The sequence below is a fragment of the Equus quagga genome, chromosome 3 (assembly GCF_021613505.1).
Source record: "Equus quagga isolate Etosha38 chromosome 3, UCLA_HA_Equagga_1.0, whole genome shotgun sequence".
NCBI lineage: Eukaryota > Metazoa > Chordata > Mammalia > Perissodactyla > Equidae > Equus > Equus quagga.
In genome coordinates, this window is record NC_060269.1 from 75771242 (window position 1) to 75788897 (window position 17656).

The window sequence follows — 17656 nt, forward strand, 5'->3', positions numbered from 1 at the left end:
GAGAGTCCCTTTTATCATTATATACTGTCCCTCTTTATCTTTCTTTATCTGTTTTGCTTTGAAATCTACCTTGTCTGATATTAGTATAGCGACACCTGCTTTCTTTTGTTCATTATTAGCTTGGAGTATTGTTCTCCATCCCTTCACTCTGAGTCTGTGTTTGTCTTTGGGGCTGAGGTGTGTTTCCTGGAGGCAGCATATTGTTGGATCTTGTTCTTTGATCCATCCTGCCATTCTGTGTCTTTTGATTGGGCAGTTCAATCCATTTACATTTAGAGTGATTATTGAGATGTGGGGGCCTACCACTACCATTTTGTGTCTTGTTTTCCGGTTTTCTTCAATTTCCTTTGTTTCTCGTCCCATGGTTTAGTCTGTTCTGATGAAGAGCTGCTACTCTCTGTTGTTGTCCTTCTACTTATCTCCTCTGCTCTTGGTTTTGTAGCCCCTTTCCTTTTTTGGATTTTTCAGGAATGAGGGTTTTCCTGAGGATTTCCTGAAGAGGAGGTTTTGTGGCAATGATCTCCCTTAATTTTTGTTTATCTTGGAAAGTTTTTATTTCTTCATCGTATTTGAAGGATATTTTCGCTGGGTAGAGAATTCTCGGCTGTAGATTTTTGTCCTTCAGATTTTTGAATATATCATTCCACTCTCTTCTAGCCTGTAAAGTTTCTGCTGAGAAATCTGCTGATAGCCTGATGGGGGTTCCTTTGTAGGTTAGTTTCTTTTGCCTGGCTGTCCTTAGTATTTTCTCCTTGTCATTGACTTTTGCTAGCTTCACTACTATATGCCGTGGAGTTGGTCTTCTTGCATTGATAAAGTTTGGAGATCTATTGGCTTCTGTCACCTGAAGATCCATCTCTCTCACCAGATTTGGGAAGTTCTCAGCCATTATTTCTTTGAATAGGCTTTCTGCCCCTTTCTCCTTCTCTTCTCCCTCTGGTATACCTATAATCCTTACGTTGCATCTCCTAATTGTGTCTGATAATTCTCGGAGAGTTTCTTCATTTCTTTTTAGTCTTGCTTCTCTCTCCTCCTCTGCCTGCAGCAATTCTATATTGCCATCTTCCAAATTGCTAATTCTTTCCTCCATATTATCGGCCCTACTGTTCAGAGCATCTAGATTTTTCTTAGTCTCCTCTATTGTGTTCTTCATTTCCAATATTTCTGTTTGATTCTTCTTTATCGTATCAAACTCTTTTGTGACATAGCTCCTGAACTCGGTGAGTTGTCGGTCAGAATTCTCTCTTAACTCATTGAGTATTTTAATGATGGCTGTTTTGAAGTCATCATCATTTAGGTTATATATCTCATTTTCTTTGGGATTGTTTTCTGTGTATTTGTTACTTTCTTTCTATTCTGGAGATTTAATGTATTTTTTCATATTGCTTGATGTTGTTGATTTGTGCCTCTGCATGGAGATAGAGTTTAGTTGCTCTTTTCACTTGTTTCAGCTGCTGCGGTGGGGGAGCAGCTGTCTATACTGCACCAACCAGGAACCCTGTCCGCAGTTGCTAACTGGGCCTGGGCCCCTCCTCGTAGCCACAGTGGTCCTTTGGATTCCCTCCTCTGCCGTGGTGGCCGTCACAGGGGGGCTTCAGGCTGCTGGTGCCTACTGTTGCAGCCCACCTAGATGTGCTCCCTCCTTGGGGTCTGCAACGGCGTTATGGGCTTTTCCAGCAGCCAGGGGTGGGATCACTTATATTTGTCGCTCCGTTGCTGTTGGCACCCACAAAATCTCACTTGTCCTCTATGGGTCGCAGGAGAGCTATTGGCATCTTCTACAGTCTGTGGTTAGTTCACCTAGCTATGCTGCTTTTGCCCTGGGGTCTTCCAGCCTTGTGGCTGCTGGCTGGGTGCCTTCTACTGGTGCTGTGCAGAGGCTTTCCCTAAGGCTGCTGTGAGCCTGTAGGGTTTCCCCCTAGGCTACGGAGCTGGGTCTCTGGAACTCCCCCCAGCCCCAGTCCTCTCCGAGATCTCCGGCTATCCCTAGTCCCACGGAGCGGGCAACGGCAGCTGGGGGTCGCCCCACCCTCTGGGATTCTCTCCGGGCCTCTCCCGGAGCCATGAATGCTGGGCGTGGCCCCTCTGCTAATGGCAGACAGAGAGTTTTGTCTGTTGCCCGGGCAGAACGGAACTCCGGAGCTTCCCCTCTGGGTCGCAGAGCCGGCCTTTGAAACTTCCCCCAGCCCCAGTCCTCTCCGAGATCTCTGGCAATCCCTAGTCCCACGGGGCAGGCAATGGCAGCTGGGAGACCTCCATACCCTCAGTGACTCTCTCTGGGACCCTCCGGGCGCCGCGAACACCAGGAGGGGTCTCCCCACCAATGGCGGGGAGAGACTCTCCCCGCGGGCTCAGGTGTGCAACTCCAAAGTTTCCCTCTACGTTTAGGAGTAATTGCGGGGGGTTTAGGTAGGGTTCTGGTCACCTGTTTCCACCGTCGCTCCTCTGTTGTGTGCTCGCTCCTGCCCTAGATGTGTGTAGATCCTCTGGGGGCGTCCGTTGGAAGAAAGCTGCTTGCGGGTACTAGGCTGCTGGGTCGGGGTCGGAGAATTTTCACCTATTTCCACATCCTCCCGGAGGAAAGTCCGTCCGCCTTCCGATGTATAGTCGCGTGGGTATCTCAGACGTCCTGAGATGCTGTCTGGATATCCTTTGTCAAGCGATAAGTGTCCAAATAATTGTAGACTCGAAGGGGGAGAGACAAAGAGGACTACTCACGGCGCCATCTTGGATCTTCCCTCCTGAGACACTCTTCTTTTTCCCTGTTTACGATCACAGTGGGCCAGGGGCAGTCACAGTGTGTGGTCACTGCCCGTACCAGCACGAATTTCTTGTTGTTCCTGGCGGCTTCACAGGACAACCACAACCCCTCAACATTTCAGGCAATGACCCATTTAGGGACTATCTCAGGAAGGAATGTGTCAGGAGCTCTAATTCATTATAGTGTACAATGGTACTTACAATCTAAGATACAGACAATAGATAGGCTCATTGCTACAGGATGTCACACCAGACAGATCTAGGAAATATATGTATGTTTGAATGCATGTATGTATATGTATAAGTATGTATATTTGTGTGTTATGTGAGTTTTTATGTGGGCACACACACATCTATAGTAATTTATATTAATTTTGATATCTGTGTGAGACTCACACACCTTCCCTTTCAGTCCACCACAGAGTTCATTCTAGCCTTCTCCATTTTCATACTTGTAATTCCAGTTTCTGACAGTGAGAAACATGGCTCCTGGTATTGTCAGTTAACTTATCTGTTTATTTTCCCTTGTGTGTAATGAGTTGACTCCAGTGCAGGCCCTCTCAAGCTCAGCCATGTTTTTGGCTTTGACTGCCTCCTTGGTTCTGTGATCTTCCTAGGTTCAGGCCTCAGCTGCCAAAAGGAAGAGAAGGGAAGGGAAGACAATTTTTTTTTCAAGTAAAAGGAAAGACAGGACAGCTAGTGTTTTTAAATACTCAAACCTATCTATAGTGTCAGAACCTATTATCATTACGTACCATATGCTCTCTCTTTTAATCATCATTTAGTCTTATCTCTATAGGTCACTATACATTTATCAGTCCTTGTGGGGAGGTATCTCTAATTATTTTGGATTCCTGAAGCTTGTTCTCTAGTAGGTTTCTAGGAAGGGCTTGTGGGAACTATGTTCCCTAAGATCTAGAATGTTGGAAACAGTTCATCTGTGGTCTTAATGCTTGAAGTTAGTTTCAGGGATACAAAATCCTTGGCTCAAATTTTTCTTCTTTTTTTTTTTTAAAAAAAAAAGATTTTGTTTTTTTCCTTTTTCTCCCCAAAGCCCCCTGGTACATAGTTGTGTATTCTTCGTTGTGGGTCCTTCTAGTTGTGTCATGTGGGACGCTGCCTCAGCATGGCCTGATAAGCAGTGCCATGTCGCCCCTGGGATTCGAACCAACAAAATACTGGGCCGCCTGCAGCGGAGCACGTGAACCCAGCCACCCAGCCACTCAGCCACAGGACCAGCCCCCTCAAATTTTCCTTCTTTGGATATCTAAACATGTTATTCTGTTATTCTTTGCAAGTAGTACTGATGAGCAAAGTCTGATGACAATCTAATTTTCTTTGCTTTATAAGTCATTTGAGCTTTTTGCCTAGGTGCCCAGCTAATTTTACTAGCATATATTTTGGTGTTGGTTATTCTGGGTCAATATTCTTAGGTATGTGGTTTGCCTTTTCATCATATGGTTTCAGATGTTTGTGTATTTATATCAAAAAAGTTTTCTCCAATTATCGTTATACAGATTTTATTTCCTTTATTTTTCTTCTTGGAGACTCCTATTATGTGTATGGTGGATCTTCTTTAACTGTCTTCAGTATTTGCCATTTCCTTTCTAATTTTTTTTCAATTTTTAAATTTTCCCTCTTTATATTTTCTTTCACTCTCACATCTGTTGTGTTTATTAAGTCTTTGTTTTTTCTAGTTCTGTCTTTTTGAATTGATTTTTTCTTTTATTTCTTATTCTTTCCTGAGTTTTATCACGTAAGCTCTGGATAGATAATTTTTGCAATTGTTCAGATTTTAGTTTATGTTGTTCTTTATATTGTGTATAATTGCTTAGTGTCTTTCCAGCTTGTTTTGAAGTAGTAGGTTATAGTGTGTTCCTCTTTTTTCGGCAGGTCTTTGTGTTGTGCTTTCACTGTCTGCAGAGATTTATTCTCTTCCTATTCTCTTTTTTTCTCATAATAACCTTGTATCAGATTTCACTTTTATCATTTCTTTTACTCGTCTTTATGTGAAGTTAGTTAGCCTTTCTAAATACACAGAGATCCTTCTCTAGTTTTTTTGTTTTTTTTTTTTGAGGAAGATTAGCCCTGAGCTAACTACTGCCAATCCTCCTCTTTTTGCTGAGGAAGACTGGCCCTGAGCTAACATCCATGCCCATCTTCCTCTACTTTATACGTGAGATGCCTACCACAGCATGGCTTTTGCCAAGAGGTGCCATGTCTGCACCCGGGATCTGAACCAGTGAATCGCGGGCCACCGAGAAGAATGTGTGCACTTAACTGCTGCGCCATCGGGCCAGCCCCTCCTTCTCCAGGTTTTGTGTAATGTTTGGAAATATGTCACCTTGCTATGTAAGATCTCCTCACTCCTTTCTCCTTCCCCACTTTATCTAGAGGTTTTCATTTCTTTTTTTCTGTTGCCCCATCCTCTTCAGTTTAGATCTTGTTCCCAGCAGTTTCTCCTTCATGTAATTTTGTTCTGGAAGAGAGATTTGACTGCTTGGTTTTGAGAGTTTGTAGTGACTGGAGTGTTCTATGCCCTTAAGAGTTTATTGTGGACTCTCACTCATGTGCTCCTGTAGTAAGCAAAACCCATTACTTTTTATGCACTTTTCTCAGTTTTGCGTGCTGTGCTGTGTTGTGTCCCTGTTGGTTAATTTGGAGTTCTTTTGTTCTGTGGACTGGTAAATGCCCTGTTAAATCCTCTACTTCTTCCCACACAGAGGGTAATACACTAGTCCTCAGTAGTCCTTTCTTATCCGCGTTTCACTTTCTGTGCTTTCAGTTACCCGGGGTCACCTTTGGTCTGAAAATATGAAATGGAAAATTCCAGAAATAAGCAATTCATAAGTTTTAAATTGCACGCCATTTTCAGTAGTGTGATGGCATCTCCCATTGTCAGGCTCCGTCCTGCCTGGGACATAAATTACCACTTTGTCCAGCATATCTACAGTGTATATACACTACCCACCCTTTCGTCACTTAGCCTACTCGGTTATCAGGTTGACTGTAGCAGTACTGCAGTATTTGTGTTCAAGTTACCTTTATTTTACTTAATAATGGCCCCAAAGTGCAAGAGTAGTGATACTGGCAATTCAGATATGCCCAAGAGAAGCCATAAAGTGCTTTCAAGTGAAGTGATGAAAGTTCTTGACTTAAATAGAAAAGAAAAAAAATTGTATGCTGAGGTTGTTAAGATCTATGGTAACTTTTATTGCAGTTTATTGTTATAATTGTTCTATTTTATTATTATTGTTGTTAATCTCTTACTTGCCTAATGTATAAATTATAAACTTTATCCATTGGTATGTATCTATAGGAAAAAACATGGTATATATAGGGTACTGTACTATCCACAGTTTCAGGCATCCACTGGGGGTCTTGGATTGTATCCCCCATGGATAAGGGAGGACTACTTACTGTACCCACATAGACCTCCTGAATGCACTAGCTGGGGAAAAGATATAGTAGAAAGAAGTTCTCTTATGTATATAAAATTAGATGATAAATATCTCTATGTTTGAAAATTTGCCAATGTACTGCTGCAATTTAAAATATATATGTAACACCTTTATGGAGCTATAATTCACATACATACAATTCATTCATTTAAAGGATACCATTCAGTGGGTTTTAGTATATTCACAGAGCTGTGCAACCATTACAACAATCAATTTTAGAACATTTTCTTCACCTCACAAAGAAACCCCCTACTCATTAGCAGTCACTCCTCATTTCTCCCCAGTTCCACCCTTCCCTTCCCACTAGCCTTTGGCAACCACTAATTTACTTTCTGTTTCTGCAGATTTGCCTGTTCTGTACATTTCATATAAATGCATCACACAATATGTGGTCTTTTGTGACTAGCTTTTTTCACTTAGCATGTTTTCAAGGTTCATCCATGTTATAGCATATATCAGTACTTCATTTCCTTCCTTTTTGTTGAGGAAGATTAGCCCTGAGCTAACATCTGTGGCCAATCCTCCTCTTTTTGCTGAGGAAGACTGGCCCTGAGCTCACATCCGTGCTCATCTTCCTCTACTTTCTATGTGGGACACCTGCCACAGCATGGCTTGTCAAGCAGTGCCCTGTCTGCACCCTGGATCCGAACCGGTGAACTCCGGGCTGCCAAAGCAGAATGTGCGAACTTAACCTCTGCGCCACTGGGCCGACCCCTTCATTTCTTTTTCTGGTTGAATAATATTCCATTTTATGGACATACCACATTTTATTTATCCATTTATCTGTTGATGGACATTTGGATTGTTTCCACTTTTTTCTATTATGAACAATGCTGTTTGAACACTTGTGAACCAGTTTCTCTGTAGATGTATGTTTTTATTTCTCTTGGGCATAAACTCAGGGATGGGATTGTTGGGTCAAATGGTAACTATATGTTTAATCTTTTAAAGAACTATCAGACAATTTTTCAAAGTGGCCACGCCATTTTACGTTCTCACCCACAGTGTATGAGGGTTCCAATTTCTCTGCATTCGTACCAACACTCGTTATTGTTCATCTTTTTGATTATAGTCATCTTAGTAGGTGTGATGTGGTATCTTATTGTGGTTTTAATTTCATTTGCCTAATGGCTATTGATGTTGAACAACTTTTCATGTGCTTGTTGGCCATTTGTATGTCTATTTTGGAGACTGTCTATTTAGATCCTTTGCTCATTTTTTAATTGTTTTTGGTCCTTTCGTTATTGAATTGTAAGAGTTCTTTATATATTCTGGGTATATGTCTCTTTCAGATATATGATTTTCTAAATATTTTTTCGTATTTTGTGGGTTGTCTCTTTACCATATTGATGGTATTCTTTGAAGGGAAAAGGTTTTTAACTTTGATGAATTCCAGTTTCTCTATTTTTTCTTTTGTCATTTGTACTTTCGTCACATCTAAGAATGTTTTGCCTAAATCAGGGTCACAAAGATTTACTCCTATATTTTCTTCTGAGTTTTATGGTTTCAGCTCCTACATTTAGGTGTGTGATCCGTTTTGAGTTAATTTTTGTGTGTAGTATGAGGAAGGTATTCGTTGTGTTGCATGTGGATATGCAGTTGTCCCAGCACCATTTGTTGACCCACAAGTGCTGATATGTAGTATGTTCATTTTTATTCAATTCTATTTTCTTATTTCTATTATGATTATTTCTTTGATACATAAGTTGTCTAGATTTTTTTTTCTTTGCAGCCCATTTGTGATCTTTCCGGTTAGATTTTTGTGATTGATTTCTCACTTAAATGCATTGTGCTCTATATATGAGGTAACTCTTTGAGATTTGAAGAGGATAACATTACAACCTACCTATAATTTAGTCAATTTTCATTCCTTGTGTACCTGTAAAGAATGAATATTCACCAGTTGTTGGATATAATGTTGTGTCTCTTAGATCAAGCTTGATAATTTAGATGTTTATATCATTTGTATCCTTAGTGATTTTTTTAGTCAACTCGATGTCAGTTATTGACTGAAATGTGTTAAAATCTACCATCATGGTGGATTTCTCTTTTTTTCCTTTTAGTGCTCTTGTTTTTTTTTTTATGTTTAGTTTTAACTTATGGGAAGTTTCAGACATACACAAAAGGAAAGAGAATAGTATAGTCAATTACTACACCCTCCTGTCTGTAACCATTATGAATATATACGGCCAATTTTATTTCATATAGTCTCTCCATCCCCTTTTTTATGCCCCTCCAGCATCTTAAAGCAAATCCTAGACATAACTATTACTGTTTTATAGACTCAGTGTTCAGATTTACTCACACATTTACCACAGTATTTGCTCACCCTACATCTCAGCCTGTCTGGAAGCATTTTCCTTCTGCCCAAAATATACATATTACAGTATCCTCTTGTGAAACCTTAGTGGTAAATTTTCTTAGTTTTTGTTTGTTTGAAAACGTTTTTAATCTTGTGCATTTTCTAGAAAATTGCTGCAGAACTCAAATTGTCAGTTATTCTTCCTGAGCGTTTTGAAGATAGTGTTATTTTAGCTGCCATTGTTGCTGTTGAGAAATAAAATGGGAAGTCTAATTTCTGTTTCTTTGTAGATAATCTCATTGGTTACTTTAAAGACTATCTCTTTTTTCTTTGGTATTCTGCAGTTTCACCATGATATAACAAGTAAAGTATGTCATAAGTAATTGAATGATAGTAATTTTGAGTTATTAGCTTTAAATTTCTTAACATTCTACTTTTACATGGTGATTAAATGTCTGTAAACAGTTATGTGCATAAGGGAATGCTTGCTCTTTAAAAAGGTCCTATCGTAAATCTTTTTGGAATACACGATTTTTAATTTGTCGTCTTTATGACTTTCTTCTCAAGATCGTGTGTATGTACCTTCATGTAAACAGGCATAGTATGCTCTCTGTGTCTTTCCACAGCACTGTTGGAAATAATTATGAAAAATGGAAGCACTGCTGGAAGTAGCCCTCATTGCCGCAAACCCGCCGCAAGTGGAGATCAGGGCAGGCCTAACTGCACGAAGGACAGCATGACTGCAGGTGGGGAAGGTGGGAAAGGCTACACCAAAGACCAGGTGGATGGAGTTCTCAGGTAGGAAAAAGTCTGACTTACCTCAGCTGTAATTGATACTAATGCAGTTTTTAATGTTAGAACAGCTAGAAAAGGTGTTTGAGTTATATTTCGATAGAACAGACATTGAGGAATTGAACTCTGGGTGTCTTATGCTTTATATTCTTTGTAAAATCAGTCTGTAAAGTACTGACTCTGTGGAAGTTTCCATCTTTTAAAGTAACTATAGGCCACAAAGGCACTTCCAGATAATTTTTTCTTTGAGGAAAATTATTTCAATTTTTTGACACAGTGAAGTGTTTTGATAATAATATTGAAAGAGGATAAAGAATTGTGTTGTTTTATGTATACGTGAAAACAGGAGAATTCCACATGATAGGAAAATTGAGGGCAAGCAACAACATTTTCTATTATAAATAAAGATATATAATATCACATATTAATGAAGTTTTTTTTCTATTTATGTTCTTTCTTTAAGGCTATTTTTATATATATGCAAACACTATAATGTCCTCTCCTTTTAATATTTTTCTTACTCTAATGATTCTCAATGTTTTAGTTTTACCTCATGATACACTTCTACAGAAGAATTAGGTAAAGTTGAAAAATTATGAACTAGGTTTTGAGGATCTGACTTTACTAATTTTATACTTAAGAAAAGATTTTCTGAAAATAAAAGGAACCTGTGAGTCTGAAACACTAGAGAAATAGTGTTTTGTTTCCTGCTACGGCTCAGGAAGCTGTGCTGACGTGGCACTGATGTTCTCTAGGGAGACCAAGGCGAGCGCGCCAGGCTCTGCACAGGCTGAGTCGGGAATGCACGTGCAGTCACTTAGCGCGCGTGGAACTAGCTCAAGTGAAGAGTTGGTAAAACTACTAGGTCGTCTTTCTCTTTTGCCCTTTCTTACCTGTTTCTCTTTTAGTCTTATTTCCTTTCTTTTCTCACCCTTTTTCCTCCATTTTTGCTTTTTAGTTCATTTTTTTTACTCACTATAATTTGGAATTAAAGCCATTTTGAATCAAATATTAATGTATTTATATTTTGCTTTTTTTCTTATGTATTTAGATGCTAAAGCTTGATTGTAATATTTTATCTGAGTGTGACCACAATAGTAAAAGAAGACTGCCTAGTCTTGGTAAAGCCGTGGAAAAGGGTATTTGATTAGCATGAATGGTACTGAAGCAGTTTGAGAACATAAATAATGTTGCTAACCACTTTTATAACTATAGTATTGTGTCAGAGGTGGCGGAATATGTGAGATAAGTGAATAAATGAGAGACTTGCTGGAGAATTTCTTTAAGCAAAAACTTTAATTAAACAGTGTGCTGAGATGAGTTCCAGGAAACCACATCTATCCGAAAACAAATTGTCTTTTCTGGTAGACATTATTTTGGTTGGGAGAACATGTTCTCAATGAAGGGCCTAAATAGTGTTCATTGTATCATATGTGAGTTTTACTTAGAATCATTTTGTGATTTCTTTTTTGAAAGACTATAGAATCACGTATATATTTGAAAATATCACCAAGAAAATATAGTTGACAGTTTTGGAGTATAAGACTCTCCTAAATCTGATGTTATTTTTAAAAAACCTTCTTTCTCTATTTCTTTTACCCTAGCCTTGAAAGGAAAAGAGAAGTAGCTCAAGGTGTGGTAGAAATGAAGAAAGAGCAGCACTTTGCTTTGCTGTCTCTGTTTTGGTAGGTAGGCAGGGGGATGTTTTGAGAATGGAAGAATGACAGATGCTAGTGGGTGCAGACACACTTTGTATATGGACCGAATTGACAGATGGAAACATAAAACCTTGAGGGAGTTTCTGTTGGCTTCTGTATTCTCTGTGAAATTGGAGATAAGATTTTCCTCTGAGAGTCTGAAGAAAAAGAGATGAGAGGGAAAGCTCGAGCAGAGTGGGGAACGGCTGGGCTCTGCAGAGGGGGAGGGCGGAGGGGATAGAAGGGTTGCTGCTGAGCCTTGAGGTCCTAGCCAGGTCCGAGACTCTGAGTTCTTATCGGGTACAAGTATTAGCTTAGTAGTACACCTGTATTAGAGATTGTTTCTCTGGTCAATAATTTTATTAGACCTTTTTTTATTAAATAAATGTAGTTTTTTTCTTTGGGGACTAAATATGATTGGAACTTTTTTTTCTTTTTAAAGATTGGCACCTGAGCTAACAACTTGCCAATCTTTTTTTTTTTTTTTTTGCTTTTTCTCCCCAAATCTCCCCCAGTAGATAGTTGTATACTTTTAGTTGTGGGTCCTTCTAGTTGTGACATGGGGGATGCCGCCTCAAGATGGCCTGCGGAGTGGTGCCATGTCCGTGCCCAGGATCTGAACCGGTGAAATCCTGGGCCACCAAAGCAGAGCACGTGAACCTAACCACTGGCCCACGGGGCCGGCCCCGGAACATTCTTTAATCGAATCCTAAGTTGTTCGAAATACTTCAGTTGGTACCTTATATAAAAGTTGCTAAGCTGAATCATGTAACGCTTATTCGCTATGTTAGCCTTCAGAAGTGTTGCTTTAGTGAGGTGACAGATCACCAGCAAATGCTTACATGCTGTATGTTGTTGTGTTTTGTTTTACTTACACATAGGGGATTTTCCTGAAGACAGCCGTGTTGTCTTGGTGGCACGATTATGCACATCAGTTGCTCGGTGACAGTTTGGCTCCATGGAGAAGCCATGCAGTAACACTGCATCCATTGCGTTAGGAAGAGCTAGTTTATAGTCACTGAGGAACGTGTGTGACTTTGTAAGATGAATTCTCTGTGAAACTAAGCACTGTTGTCTTTGTGTTGAAGTGTATTAAAAAATTGAGAAAAAGGTGTCATAGATCTAATTTGAAGAGGTTTTTAATATCTCATTGACCAAAAGTCCATTTTTTTATTTTAAAAATTTATAGGATCAGTGTGAAATCATTAACTGGACCCACCGTTATATTTATTATTAGGAGACTTCTGGACTACAGCTACGTCATTTGAATTACAGGGATTTGATTAGGATTTGATATAAGCTGTAGTTCCTTAAATGAAAGGAAAATAAATCATTGGCTAAACTTATAAAATCATCCCTTGTCTCAGGAATAAAAAGTATTTCCTTAAACACCAATTAAATTTAGAGTCTCTTAAATAATTAGCTATGACATGAACAAAAGACTCTTAAGAGGACCTTCCTCCCGTGCCCACGGCGCTCTCTTGCACTCCGAGGAAGACGCCAAAGGCTCAGCCATACACGCTTCTCCTTTGCTGAGCTCCTGACGGGCCTTTCGGGCCCTGTTGCATAATACTTTCTTCCAGCGTAGGTAATGGGTTACATCTTTTTAATTTATTTTCATTTTTCTTTGTTTTTTAAAAAATTATTTGATGAGAATGGAGAAGAAAGTTTGAATCTTTCGGTAAGAAGTGAACTGTAAAAAGTGTGACAAATGCATTTAGCTGGTGAAAAGGAGCACGATGAGCAAAATATGAATAGAAATAAATATGCAAATGGTAATTTCTCATTCAAGTGTGAAAAATTAGGTAAATGAGTACATTTGGAGCATTTACTGAAATATGTAGTCTTCATCCTGTCCATTGGTGATGTCGACTGTATACCTCGCTGCTGGCTTCTCAGAGAATTTCTCCTCTAATCTGTGATGAAAAAGTCAGTGCAGGGAAGATATGGTAGAGCTCGATACAGCTAAGAATTAGTGAAATAATTGTTTTTCCTACCTTTTTTCTCTTGATGGCAATTCTTAGCTTTATGACCCATGTCTAGAGGATTGTGAATGCCAACCAATTTGCCTACACTGTCAGCACCCGCTCCCGGGCTGCCTTTTTCTGTTGTCTAGCCTTTTGTACTCAGGAAATACCAACAAACAATTTTAGAAGGTTAATCTCGTACATAATTAAACATCTTATGCATTCAAACCAAATAGTAATGACTTTAGGATTGTTCAGTGTTTTATCACTGCCTTTTTTTCCTGCATTCAGATAGTGTCTGTCATATTCTTAGCTCTGTTCCTTGTCCCACAGTCTCTCTTCCTCTATTCCAAATTGATTTTTGGTGCCAAATACATTTTCATTACAGCACTTATCATCTTTGGTCCGAAAATGACTTTTAGACCCTCACTATTTCTGCCCTTAAATTGAACCAGTGATCCATCCTTCCGTCATGAAAGGTGGTGGCCAGGCCCAGTCCCTGCCTTCAGGGGCCTGTAGTCTGGAAGAGAGGTCAGACAAGTAGACAGGCAGCTGCAATAGGCAGAGGTGATTCCTGGGACAGGGCTGAGTTCAGAGGGCTTTGGGAAGGTATGAGGGCCATCAAACTTAGTCTTGACGAATTTGAGTTCTGGAGAAAAGGAAGAGCTAAGCTGAGGTCTGAAGAAGTTGTAGAAACTAACTGAGCAAGAAAGGAGGCAGAGAAGGCATGTTCTGGGCACCAAAACCAACATCTGAAAATATCTAGAAGAGGCGAGAGTCTGCTTAAACACTGGAAAAGCAAATAGAAGGGCGGAGGATGACTACTCTGGAGTCTGAAGGGCTCCTTTTCTTCTTTCTTCTGGTTCTGAGACTGCAGTAGGATTGTCAAGTCAAACTGAGATTTGCATCCTTAATTCTTAGATCTTTCCTAACCACTGTTCAAAATAGCATGCCTACCCTTGGCCACTTTATTTTTCTCTAAATATTTATCACCATATGATGTGCTTTCTGTTTACTTGTATGTTTACTCATTGCTTGTCCCTCTCCAATTGTGAATTTAATGTGAGCAGGGATTCTTCTACTGTTTATTCACCACTATAGTATCTGAAACAGGGTCTGGCAGAAAGCAGATGTTCAGTAAGTTTTTGTTGAAGATATAAATCTCAGTTCCCATCTATTGCCTGGTTATATGACTTTCGGCAATTTACTTAACCACTCAAAGCCTTGATTTCCTCATTGGTTAAATGGGAATAATATCTACCTGATGAGGAGTAAATGAGATAATTTGTGTAAAGTAATCAGCATAATAAGAAATTTACAGTTTTCTCTGTGAAATTGGTGTGGACTATTCAGAATTCTTCATATTTTAGAAGGGTAATAGGAAGCATATATATTATACATTATATCATGTTTTAGGAGGGTTTGGTAAGCAGCCCAAACATCTAAGAATAACATTTCTGCAGCAAAACGTACAAATATTCACACTGAAATGGGATAAGTGAAGATTCTATAGCAGCTTCACATCTGTTTGGGTCAAATTTTTCCTCTGAAAGAGTTAAAATCAGGTTTTTGCAGTCAAATTAGTTATAGAATAACTCATTTTTCAGAGCTTTATGAATATTGGAACATGGATATGGGATTGTGGACCTGTGTAGGTGTTGTATAAATGGCCCCTCCCCTTTTTTTCTATCACATAGTTTCTAAACATATCTAGGAGAGTGGGTCTCTACAAACCAGGATCTTTCTCTCTTTTGTTCGCTAATGTATCTCAGGTGCCCAGAACACAGTCTGGGATGTAGTTGGTGCTCAATAAATATTACTGACTAAATAAAGGAAATGTCATGTTTATGAAATAAAATTGACTTGTGTTAATATTTATTATCTAAGGTAGAAAAATCCAATTTTAATTATTATTACTATAAAGAAGACTGCGTAACAGATTTTTGTTGATGTGATTATAAGAAAATTTCTATAATGTTATACAGTAGCTTCTCTTTTTTTTTCCCTTGTTGCTATAACAAATGATGAATACTTTCATAATGAAAGGAGAGCTAAAGCTCATTTATTCCAGAAACATTTGTTGAGATCCTATCATGTCCCGAGCACTGTGATGGTTAATAGGTTCAGTAGTAAAAAATGATCAACTAGGGTTCTTTTCTTTGACAACTTTGAGTCAGTCTTTGCCATTGTTTAGCTGCCAGTGAACAGTTATGCCTCAGATCCTCTTGCCTGTTACTGCCTCTATCACCAAGCACTCACTCACAGAACACATCTAAAGTCATAAAGGACTCCACAAAAAATATTTAAAATGTACCTGGATTTTAGTGAAGGAAAATTACTAGGTCATGGGAGAATGTTAGCATCCAAAAGTGTTAGTGTTCTCTGCTCCATTCAGAGTATTTCTTTTCCTAACATACTTTAAAGACCCCAGGCTTAAATCTGTTACGTCTTTAGGGTTATAAACTATGTAAGTAATCTTTAAGAGTATGCTCATCATCATGAAAATCGTGTGTAACAAACATTTTTGAGTCCCATGATGTATTTTATTGTGATATTTTATCTTTTTCAGAGAGTGATACAGATGAATTCTCTTTAGCATAGCCAAGCTGAATTAACTTGCCTCGACACTGAAACCATAGGGTACTGTAATTGTTGTACATGCACTAAACTGTTGCTTTGATATTTGGGTAGGTCTAGGTTATGCGACAACAAAAGTGTTGGAATGCAGTATGTGTTAATCCTTAGCTGTGACATACTTGCGAGGAGTTTTGGAATTTCTTTATGCACTTGAGTACTATAAAATTGTTCTTATCCTCTCATTTTGGTTACAGTGTGTGCTGCGTCCTTCACCCACAGCTGTTAGGGGCTTTGCTTTCTTCTCTGTAGTTGTGATAAATTATACCAAGGACATTCTCATGGCCGACTCTCCTTAGACTGAAAAGAGGTTAGAGGAATGGTCTGTGGTCAGAAAAGAGAAGGAAACAATAACCCTTAACAGTAAAAGCTATCATTTGGTATTGAGAAAATGATCCACAGACGGTCCTTTATACTATTCTAATCAGTACAAAGTTAGATATGTCATGTGAAATTCTTCCTTGAAATTTACATTATAACATACTCTCTTGTTCACAGCATAAACAAATGTAAAAATTACTATGAAGTACTTGGAGTTACCAAAGATGCTGGTGATGAAGATTTGAAAAAAGCTTATAGAAAGCTTGCTTTGAAGTTTCATCCAGACAAAAACCATGCACCTGGAGCAACAGATGCTTTTAAAAGTAAAGTAAACCTTTTAAAGCAGTTTTACTAAGCTCTTTTTAAGGTCCGCTTTGTTTCAGAATATTAAATTCTGCCTTTAGACTGGTGCATTTGGAAGCCAGCATAAGCAAGGGTCCTCAAAATCCTTTAAAACTTCACTATTAACTTATTATACCAAAAGCCACACAAATGCACTTTGGCTTTACAAAAGGAACATGCCAGCTTTGGCGAAGTCCTAAGTAACTTGTATAGATACCCGTACATGCTTTCTAGCTTACCGTGTACAAGTGATGTGATGATTATGCATGAGCTAGCATATTACCAACTGGTTCTAAGGAAACTAAAAGCAAAAAAAAGCTTTTGAGATATTGGAGACCGTCTAGAATTGGAAATTACTTGGAATCACTATCTGCCCAGTGTTGTTAGATTTGTATTAACTCTGGCCAATTTTTGCATTTTTTGTATGTAGTTTCAACTAATGGGATATTTTTTCTTTTTAAGAATTAGTTTCTTTCCTTCTGCCTACTATTCACTTTTCTTCATTTTCTTTCTCAATATTATTTTAGTTTTTTGCCATTTTAGTAAAGAAATGTTAGAGAACTGATTTTGTAATTTGATGTTTGTTACATACCATTTATTCATAATAGTTAACTTTTAAATCATAGGAAAATGCTGAAGTTTGTGATGTTCTTGTGAATTTGGCATTCATAGAGCCAATGTATAATATTTACAGTGAATTGCTGGAGTCTTGGAATAATAAGAAGGAGATACTCATTTTTAAAATGTTCCTAAAAGATAGACAACTCAATTGGTCTTTCAAAAAAAATATTGTTAAAATTGTTTCAAAAATAGTTTTATTTCTTGAAGGAAGTTGCCAAGCAAAATCCATTTGGGGATTATGAATATATTCCAATAAAAGCAGCCGCCAAAGTGGTGCTGGTGGGAGTGAAGTGGCGCTGTGCACTGAGCGCCTTCTCTGTGTTTCCCTCAATTGAAAGTGGTATGTTGAAAGTACTGGAAAAGTTTCTTCCCTCAAAAACACTAACTTTAGCACATAGTCCCCTAAAAGGTAAAAAATGTTTTTCACATTATGAATTAAAATAATTTAAAGTTTTTGGTGTTTTTAAAAACGTTTAAAAACATTTTGGCAGTGAATTGTTTGCATGTTTGTGATCTGCTAGGTGATTTCAGTATTAATTCTTCATTAATGCTGAGAACATTAAACTGTTTCTTTCTCCCACTTGTATTGAAGTCATGGTAGCATTATTGGTCTTGGAATAACAGTAAGTGGATCTACCAATATTTTTACAAGCCTGTGTTACGTTTGGAAGAGATGAGCAGTGTACATGTCCCCCCAGCTTGACACTCAGAAGGGGTTTTACAAAGTGATTGTACTTTGGGGTGATACATTTCAGTTTT

General features: G+C 38.5%; 1 protein-coding gene across 1 annotated transcript in view; it reads left to right on the forward strand.

Moving 5' to 3' along the window:
- Positions 1-17656, forward strand: part of DNAJB14 (DnaJ heat shock protein family (Hsp40) member B14) — a 53288-nt gene that overhangs the window by 12599 nt on the left and 23033 nt on the right. Inside the window, exons 2-3 of the mRNA XM_046656539.1 lie at positions 9150-9321; positions 16112-16257. Of these exons, the coding sequence (XP_046512495.1) occupies positions 9150-9321; positions 16112-16257 (318 nt within the window). The remainder of the gene's footprint in view (positions 1-9149; positions 9322-16111; positions 16258-17656) is intronic.